A 10,794-nucleotide genomic window follows, 5' to 3' on the forward strand; every position below is an offset into this window, starting at 1 on the left:
ATATTCATTTGCAACGTTAAGTCTTAATACTCTTGATTTTAGTACTTCAATATTTCATGAGCGCGTACATTAAACTCGGCGGCCACAAACGCACTTATACGCTGCCTGTGAGGATGCGCGTCTATCTATACCTACTGAATATTATTGTAGTTAAAAAAAGTAGCCAGTAGGTGTTAATACAACTATATGTACCTACGTTTTTCACGACCTAATGAGTTGTGCTTCCAACTGTGACCCATTCAGTTCGAGGCAAATGGGTAGTTCTTCAAAAAAAAATATTTTAACCAGTTTTATGCAGTTTTAAGAAAAATCGAAATAATAAGGTTTTAATTTTCTCAACTTATCTTAAATGATGGTATGACCATAATAAAACAATAGGCATTAAATATGTACTTAGCGTTTGTAAAATATTAGCAGTTTAAAAAAAATATGTTAAGGATAATGATAGCATATACTCAGAATGATTCATCTTCAAGTTTGTAATGACGTCCTGTTACAGATAATGACGATTTATATTATTTCTTATTGAAATAAAAGAAATTTAATTGTAATAATACAATTTTTATTTAAGAGTTATTATAAGAATTAACAACATTGCTGAATGAAACACAAAATTAACAATATCTCAAAACTTAAAATAATAAATTCGTATTTTGGTACACGGTAGACATAAATCAATCATCAGGTCTCAAGTGACAGAAAATCGTCAGCTTTTCTAGAATGTAACATGAAGCACGACTCGAATGTCTGTGTTGTTTGATTGTGGTTGGTCAAGAGATCAATGTGCGATTCGCTTTTTAAACCCTCTTCCAATCACTGTTTTCTTCTTTGCCGGAATTTTTTAGACTTCTTCTTCTATCTTCTACATTGCTCGCGTTGAAATCGTGAAGTTTTTTTCAGCAATACAAGTGACTTTTTAACCGATTTTAAAAAAAGAAGAAGGTTCTTAATTCGTATTCTTTTTTTATATTTATTACCCCAGAACTTTTGACTACGTGAATCGATTTTGATGATTTTTTTTTTATTTGAAAGCTGGTGCTTCTCGTGTGGTCTCATATAAATTTCATTGTTGTTGGACCCTTAACTTCGGGGATACATAAAAAAAATAAAATATTGTGAATAGTGACGAATACAAGTCAAATACGTTTAAAAATACGAGGCCCACTTTTTTACTTATATTTCTACAAATCTACAGGTCTATACTATGTAGGGGGTAGAAATGAAATCAATTGAGCGTATTAAACATTACCGTAATATTTTTTTTACATAAAGTTTTATACAGTGTCATTTTGATATGGCATTACTAAATGAAACCACATACTTATCTGCTTAAAAATAACACTTTACAGTAATTTACTTGAGCTAGATCTTAAATAAAAAAATGTAAGTTTCGAATAAAATAAATATTAATAAAAAGTAATTTTAATTTTACGCGCCCTTATGTCATTACTACTATTCTAAGATAATTCCTCACGGCATCAACTTCATACTTTCAGTCAGAAATACACTCACGCACACGTCTTATTCGCATTAAACTACAAAATGCTCAAAAAATCGGAAAACTAAAATCAGGATTTTTGGTGAAAGTATTCGTTATTAATGGACAATTTTTGGTACAATGTCAGCAAAGGTATGGACAAGTATGTGGTTTCATTTATTTTATGGTCTTACAAACTATGTGTAATTTTTTAGTTTGTAAGACCCAAGTCTAAGGTAAAACAATTTTACAGTATACGACGATTTGCTCGCAACTTCGCCCGCGTGACAGTGTTTTGCCAGGTTAAAAGTCCCCCTTTATATTTTCCCGGCTTAAAAGTAGCCTATGCGTTAATCAAAAGTGTTAGCTACCTCCACGCCAAATTTCATAAAATTGGTCCAGCCGTATGAACGTGAAGAAGTAACAAACATACACACACGCTCACAAACTTACGCCTTTATAATATTAGCTGGATAATATTTAATTTTATGGTTTAACGTGCGCAAGTCAATTCCAAACAAAAACAGAAGGAGATAAATCACCTGCAACAATTCATCTCACTTGCATTAGTGACATCCTGACAAAGCTGTCCCTATGCAATTTCTTATCGACCCTTTTCCCGCTTTCTTCATCCCTATTCAAGTCTTAGACACCCCCAATCACCCCAAAAACAACAGATTTTTTCCGTTTTTATAAATTATCAAAAAACACCAAAATGATAAAAAAATTGAGTCTAACCTTGAATGTTTACGATAGTCCAAACACTAAATAATGGATGTTTGTAAGTCACTCTTTCATATAGGTATAAATAAACTTTACACAGCAAAGTTTCTGAAGGTGTAATTATCTTGCTTCACGAGAGGTTATTTTCAAATAAAGTTTTGCCAACTTGCAGCTAATTTTATGCTCATAAAATCTTGCCATAAAATCCACAAATAATATTTTTCCAAAATAATTAAGGAAATTTTAATGTGTTACCAATTTTGTCTAACATTGAAACCTTTTCCTGGTTTTATCCCTGTTCACCGCTTGATCCCTAAACACCACATTTTACGGTACGCCAAGATAGCAATTTTTTCCAACTTACTTGATATGTGTCGTTATATTATGATCAAATTACACAAAATCAATATAAATTATAGCCTATGTGTTATTCTGATGTATCACCAATATTACTTTAAAGTTTCATCCAAATCCGTTAAGTATTTTTTTCGTGAAAAAAGGAACAAATACATACATACTTACATCCTTAAATCCATACATCCATCCTCACAAACTTTCGCATTTATAATATTAGTAGGAAATAGGACGGTTGATTTTAGGTACACTAGCCAGCTGTGCGCGATCGTTGACCCGTCAGCTGATGTAGTGTTATATTACGATTTTTAAAATATTCACATATTTAATTTTTTTTCTTTTGAATAATACTTTAATTTATCTATCCGTACGTGATGCAGTACAGAAATTAAGAAAAATCCTAGTTAAATAGTATCCATTCGATCGGATTTTTTTAGTGATATCCATCATGTCAGGAATCACCAGCACTATCACCTGTCTTCGTTTTCGGAAGCGTTTCCATTACACCCTGTGTGACGACACAATATCTTTTTGTGGTAAGATTAAAGTACCTACCTATAATCAAACTCACGTATAAGTATACAATATACATACATAGGTCGTCCGATTACAGCTGTTTATTGTGATCGGAGATCTGGCAACGTTGCGTAGCAAGATGTGCCGCGATTCATGTAGCGAAGTGGCAACAGCGCACAATGGAATACAACCAATTGTAGAGACGGTAGCCTTTGATTGGCCCATTTGAATAAGATCAACAATTGATGGAGTGAAATTGTATAAAAAATACTGTGTGTAGTTTATATTTTTTTTCGTAATTGTTGATCAGATCGGAGCCACATTTGTATGCCGAATCATGCGTTAGATCAACAAAAGCTGTTCTGATCAACAATTGCCAACGGATCAACAATTAACTGATGCCACAACCCGTGTGATCAACATTTGCCGGGTGAAGATATCTATATATATATATATATATATATATATATAAACAGTTCGTGTTTATATATATAAACACGAATTGAAAAGAAGATTAGCGTGTGTGTGTAAAGTTTTATATATTTTTTTTATTGTAGTGGTTTTCTTTTTAAAAAAGTTATGTTGGCTCTATTGTTCTCTACGGTACTGTTAGATCTCTTATATGTGAGAGTCTGGCTGGGTAGGTACCAGTGCAATGTCTATTTCTGCCGCCAAGCAGCGGTGTGTAGTCACTTTTGTGTTGGACATTGTAGTCAGTGTATCTAAGCAGTAAAAAAAGTTATATTAAAATAAAACTTTGAACCCAATACAAAAAGAATCATTCTTATCTTATTTCGTTTGGGGAATTCCCTACTGCATCTTAGGAGTACAAGGTCAAACTACAATATTTTTATTATGTTGACATTACGTTGAAACTATACTAACCCAACAAAAAAATCATCAAATTCTAATTTGATTTTGGCGAATTCCGTTTTGCGTATTTGATTTTCAATGTCCTATACAAGGGATACTAAACCTTTTTTAAAATGGGCCGCAAACATGTTTTCGGTCTTGATGCGCGGGCCGCAAAATATTTAGGTCTTAATAAAAAACATAATTAAAAATGGCGATGTATTTATTGATAAAAGAAAAATTGGTCACAATGAAGCCAGCTATAAAATACATGATTTTCTGATGGGTGCGAAGCCAACTACAAAGACCCGCCGCAGCGGCGCGGCGGGCCGAAGGTTGAGTATTGCTATCCTATGCTGTTCCGAAGCTGTACGAAATCGAACTCAAAATACTCATTTGAGTAAATTGGATTATTGGGTAAAAAGTTATCGCTGAACAAACATAAAAAAAATACGACGAATAGACAAACCATCCTTTGGAGTCGAATTAATAAAAATAAGCTCTTTTCAGATTAATTCAAGAACATGCTAAAGAAACTCACCGAAAGTGTGCAGAGGTTTTATTTGATGAATGGGGTACATCTGGAAGAATCAGGCCAACAATAGAAACTTTGAAACAAGTGCTTATAAAAGCTGAAATTTTCAGAGCTGCTGATGAGGTTGCCACTATGTTTACAAGGTAAACATATCTATCATTATAGGTGTTGGTAGAGGGAGAACCGGGTGTATCCACCCAAAGCATTCTGAGGCAGCCTACTGCTACAACATTTTTTTTAAAAAGCCCAAGTAGTCTAGGACACAGGTCCCCTGGAAAATGACTAATTACACCCATATCTAAATCTTTTTATTTTGTACAACAAATAGTAGGAGTCATTTATAAATTTTTCTTACTATTATCTATAGTATAATATAAAGCCGAGTTTGGTTGTTTGAACGCGCTAATCTCAGGAACTATTGGTTTAAATTAAAAAAAAATATTTTCGTGTTAGATAGCCCGGTTATCGAGGAAGACTATAGGCTAATATAACGTCACGCAATGATTTAATAGAAGTGAAGCACAAACAAAAATATTGCAAAAACAGAGACAATGTATTTCTTTTAGGAGCTTCTGTTGTGTGTACTGCGTAAACTGTTAAATTTACGCAACTAAACGTAAATGATTATATATGACGGAATTGTTCCAATTAAAGATCTAAAAAACAATTTATTTTTGAACAATTTCCCCCCCCCACTCAAATGTCTGCGATAACTTCAAAACTATGACATTTGGTATGGAGATAGTTTGATACCCTGCGAAGGACATAGGCTACTTTTTATCCCGGGAAATATATAGCGAGACTTTTATAAGCCACCCAGTGAAGCCACGAGCAAAAGCTATTACTTCATAAGCTAAGAAACAAATCAGCAACTAAATTACCTCCATCAGCTTAGTCTTTAACCTGAATCTATTATTTACTTGAGTCTATTGTGCATTATTCGGATATATTAATTTGGATAGGCCTGTGTTGGAAATGATCAAATTAATTTAATAATTTGTTGGTTTACTATTAACGGACATACGAACAGAATTACAAAACTTTGTGGTATTTTTAAATTACAGGATAATACTACTCATGTGTGCTACATTGACAACACTTTACCTCTGAACTTGCATATATCTTTCAGCATATATTCTTTACTGTACAGCTTTGTTACAATACTAGACTTATATATTGTACGTTTTAGAGCCTTTACCTCCAAGACCCTCTGGTGGTCCTGCTGCTGCAATCGACATAAACATCACTTCTCTTTTAAGTGGAGATAGCTCAGAACAAACTACTGGAGACGGAGATCTCGACTCAAATGAAACAAACAAAGACTTCAATCATTCGAAAAAGAAAAACCTATTTGATAAAACTACAAAACAAGTTAAATCAAGTACTAACCTAATGAAATTTTCTACCATTTGCCAGTCTCTTAAAAATAAATCCTTCGGACGTCAAACAACTGCTCAAATGGTAACTCAAGAGAAAGATCTTATTAAATTTTCATCTGGAATACCAACCGAGGAACTACCTGCTCTGAGTGCATTAATGAGCAAACAGAATGATAAAAGTTCCAATGAAACATACGCAGAAAAAGCTACAGAGTCCACAGAAGTATCTGGTACATCTCAAGCAAAATCACAATCTCACCAAAGCTGGTTCCCCACAAATGGTCCTCATATGGCACCACCCCCTATTGACATATATAGTGTTGTTGACAGTAAGATCCTCGAGGACACTAACTTGATACGATTCGAATATAGTCAATTAGAAGTTATTACTAACTATTTCCCAGAGTCAAAAAGTGAAGGACCTTCTGGTCCATGTGGAAAAATAGGAAAGGGTGGTTTTGGCGAAGTGTTTGTTGGATCGCACCCAACGCATGGTTTACTTGCAGTGAAAAAAGTGCGCTGTTATCTTCAATTTGATTGTGAACCCAAAGTAGCTATAAAAGTATTTAATGCTGAAGTGAAATCATTGTCACAATTACGTCATGATAATATAGTGCCTATTTTGGGTTATTCTGTTGATGGGCCAACTCCATGCATAGTTTGTAAATATATTGAAGGAGGTTCACTAGAACAGAAGTTAGCTCAGAAGGTACTTACTGAAACTGAAAGAATGGGCATTATGATTGGCACTGCTGAGGGCCTGAAATACATCCATAACACCATTAAACCAGTAATAATGGACAGTGCAGAAAGCCAACCAACAAACTTAATGAAGACTTACTTTATTCATGGAGATGTTAAAAGTGCAAATATTTTGTTGACTACAGATTGTGTCCCTAAGGTAAATTTGTATGTCTACTAATATTTTCAATTAGATGTTTCGTGACTCCGCCCGAATGAAAACTTTCTCGGTCTTGAATTCCCACTATAAATTTTCTTGGGGATAAATGTAGCCTATAATTTGTTAAACCAGAATACGATCTACTAATGTATCAACTTCATCCAAATCCACTCAACGAAAAAACATCTTACCTATAAAACAGAACAGTTTTACGATATTTTGTTTGGATTTTGTAATAATATTTTATTATTGTGAATAAAACTGTCTAGAATTACTGAGATAGCCCGATAAAATTAATCTAAACTAGTTAATGTAGATATTGTGATATCCATATTTGCCTCATAATTAACTGTCAAATTACTCAGTATAATTAAAACTATACCAGTGTGGGCTTTCCTTGTTCAACAGTACCATTCATATTTAACGAAACGTAATGTACTGCATATTAAATAAAATCTAAGTTGTTGAATAATACTTCCTTATTATTTTCAGTTGTGTGATTTTGGATTGGCGAAGCAACTAGAATCGACGTACATTGTCAGTTCTATGATGGGCACGTCCGCCTACATGCCGCCCGAAGGATTCACTGGTACCATTACACGTAAAACGGATATATTCAGCTTTGGCATAGTTATCCTAGAATTACTTACCGGATTAAGACCTATTGTGACGAGTAGTAATGGCAATATAAATATTAAAACTATGTTGAAGAGAGTTGCAAGGATAATGAAATTGATAATCTGTTAGACCCAGTCGTGGATAACTGGACCAAAGCACAAAAAGTGTTTACTCTAGCAAAGCGCTGTTTGGAAATGGATCGAAATCTTCGTCCATCCATGGACGAAGTTTGCGCTATGTTAAACAGAATCAACTATCACGAATCATATGAACTTTTTTATGCTCGCGTTTAAACACTTGTTATAAAATCTATATTTTCACTAATAAATATTGTACATACATATGTATTAGTTATCTAATACTTTGAATATCATGTAATATTTAACGTAACATCACAAGACAAAAAGATCACAAAATACATAGTACATACAATGTTTATAAGTTAGGCCCAATAGGTTGTCTCTTTATCAATAATCATAATGATAGCTATAAGTATGATGATAATTTTATGTCAATTATAATTATTAGTTAAACGGACAATAATCAATACAATTAGGTGCTTACATAATTGTTAATGTATTAAAAAATTTATACATAATTTGTTACCACCATTTACAAACTATTATTATAATTAACTGAAATAAGTTTTACAATAAATTTAAATTTTATTTGCTCAAGTCTTTATTTATTCTTTGTAGTCTTTGCAGAAATTCATTACTTTTTAATATCAGGAGATTTTAAAGACTCAAGTATTATTACTTGTTCTTTTTTGGTACATAAGCCTATTAAAATAATGATTAAGTTGTGTATCTGGCTTACAAATGATTCTTCCTTTGTTATATACAGCAACTTGAATAAAATCGAAAGTAATTTCTGGTCCGATGATAAGTTCCATGTACACCAACAATGTTGAATCCACATTTCTAAAACCTGATAGAAAGGAAAATATAATTACAATTAATATGAAGCATAAATAATATAAACTAGATTATATTGCGTTATACATTTAGACTAACATACCTCAATAGCTGATGGTAATAATATTTCTGCAACTGCTTCATTACAGCACTCATCAAAACTATTGCATAAAATAGTTTTAAATGATTTCCTTATAATGCAATTGATTCCTGTATTTCAATCACATTAGCAATAAAATTTAGACATGCTGCTTTCCTGTATAAGTTTGATTCCATATTTATTTGATCCAGAATGGTTGCAAAAGCTTTATCTATAGCAGGTTTCTGCAAAATGTAATTATTGAATTGAGAAATTTAATTGGTAGATGATAAGCTCTTCTAGAATAGCCTAAACAATACTAATGTCATGGCGCACACACCTGTTGTGTTTATACACTGCTGGCGCCGCACCACAAAACTGACTTGTTATACACAGACCTCTACAAGGGTGCAAGAGCCCACACTATGTGTATAAGTGTAAATTATTACTGAAATGTGGTAACACATAACATGCTGTTTTGTATAGCCAATGCTCACACACACCAGCCATATGGTCGTAGCGCGTATTTTTACATACTATGCGTGTTATGTTGCACTAGAATAAGTGTTCACTACGCTAGTGGCAGCAATGGCGACCTTTAAACGACGCGAGGCCCTCGACGAGTCAGTTCCCGATTTTAATAGTTTCGTCGGTAAGGTCGTAAAAAAAAAGTACTCCAAGGCATTTCATGAGGTTTCAGGCGGTTGCCTTGTTCGTAAAAATTATTAACTATTCAAAATATGTATATAGCTGAAAAGTGTGCTGATTAACCTGCTCTATACCTTATCGTATGAAACGTGTTCCAAAGACATAATAATTTAAAATTACAAATTACTGACCTTTGCATATTCTGGCAAAATTGTGAGCAACTGTATCAGATTTTCTAACACTAAACTAATTATTTCTATATCTTTTTCTCTGGCAGCTTTCAAAAGGCTACCAAGCATGACGTCGTAAAATTACCATCTTGAAAGCTCTTGTTGTTCTGAAACATGATAATATGATTAAGAGTAAATTAAGAAAAATTTCAGCTACCATACTAAAGACAAGAAAATGTTCTTGATACTTCCTTGCACCTTACAAAGTGTACAGAAATTATATCATTCATTACTTATACTCCAAATTTTATACACACTTTATATAAAAATAATCAAATAATATAATCTATTTTGATTAATTTATCATTACAGGTTTAAATATAAAATTATACTTACAAGTGAAACAAGCACTACAGAGCAACATTTCAATCCCTTCATTTTGTTTACTGAATCATAATCATCTATCAAAAGTAGTGATAGTGGCAAAACTGATGATGGATTTACTGTCAATTTCTTAATCTGGAAAAAGAATATTAAAAATAGAATTATGTCAAGGCAATCAATCAACTGGACCTCATCATAAGCAGCATGATGTTTATACTTTATAGCTGATTAGAAAGTTATTGTCAATGGCCACACTTGATTGCCCATGTTGATTAGTCCATCATCACAAAATAATTAGTTATGATCTTAGAAAATTTTATAAGTTTTATTCTGATATAACTGTTTCTGGTAAATATAAACAACCCAACTTGCATCTCCTGATATGACATTAAACACTTATGGAGACTCAATTATCTCGATCTTAATTCTAGATATTGACAATTATCCAGATTGCCAAATCAAAGCCAGGATGGGATGAAAGTTTGTATATACTCAAAAAAATTCTTAACCAATTTAGAAAATTCTTGCACTAAGTAACTGTGTTACCTCTGGATGTTATAAGCTACATTTCATCCCAGGAATGGTCATTAATGTGGGCATACCCGCTAGCAAACTAGTTAATAATAAATCATATATATAAAATGGCTATTTTGATATTTTCATTAACCTGAATATCTTATTTAACATGTAGCCTGGTTAATTGAATCTCCACTTTAATATGACACAGAAGACTACACTCACATTTTTCACAAGAGAAATGTATACTTCTACAAGTGCTGGATATCTTCTAAAATCTTCTGAAGTCACTGTTTGATGCAAAGTCTTTATACATTCATCAAATATTTCTTGCGCATTAAATACATCAGAGCTTAATATTTTATGGAAACTAACATTGTAAACAGTGTCAAAAGCACAGTCCAAACTTTGGGCATACTGTTTGCACTGAATTGAGGTCCAAGGCCCCTCAGTTTTTAATTCTTCATAAAATATTATAAATCTCGCAATCAATGTAGAAGCATGGGGTACAGTTTTAAGATTTACATCTCACTATGTTAAGAATATTATGTCTATTATCTTTCACTTGTTTTTGGCGAATAATAAACTCTGGGTGATTTTTAGCTTCATCATAATCCTGCGCTAGTTTGGGTACCAAGCAATCGTTTATAACTTCCGTCAGCTTCGTTATCTGATCCATTATTTTAGCGCAGTTTACGGTTTCTTTTTCTGATATCTATTATTTT

General features: G+C 32.8%; 1 protein-coding gene and 1 pseudogene across 1 annotated transcript; one reads left to right on the forward strand and one right to left on the reverse strand.

Moving 5' to 3' along the window:
• Window positions 1–5,624: 5,624 nt before the first annotated feature.
• On the forward strand, window positions 5,625–8,026 carry LOC119193250 (probable serine/threonine-protein kinase PBL7; the record flags this gene model as incomplete). Its single annotated transcript, XM_037446870.1, is given in 3 exon segments — window positions 5,625–6,737; window positions 7,230–7,434; window positions 7,437–8,026. Coding segments are annotated over 3 exon segments (1,530 nt in total), but the record flags the coding sequence as incomplete, so codon positions are not given.
• A 43-nt stretch (window positions 8,027–8,069) lies between these two features.
• LOC119193251 lies at window positions 8,070–10,788 on the reverse strand (annotated as a pseudogene).
• Between the last annotated feature and the right edge of the window lie 6 nt (window positions 10,789–10,794).

This window comes from Manduca sexta, unplaced genomic scaffold (genome assembly GCF_014839805.1).
Source record: "Manduca sexta isolate Smith_Timp_Sample1 unplaced genomic scaffold, JHU_Msex_v1.0 HiC_scaffold_3819, whole genome shotgun sequence".
Classification (NCBI taxonomy): Eukaryota; Metazoa; Arthropoda; class Insecta; order Lepidoptera; family Sphingidae; genus Manduca; species Manduca sexta.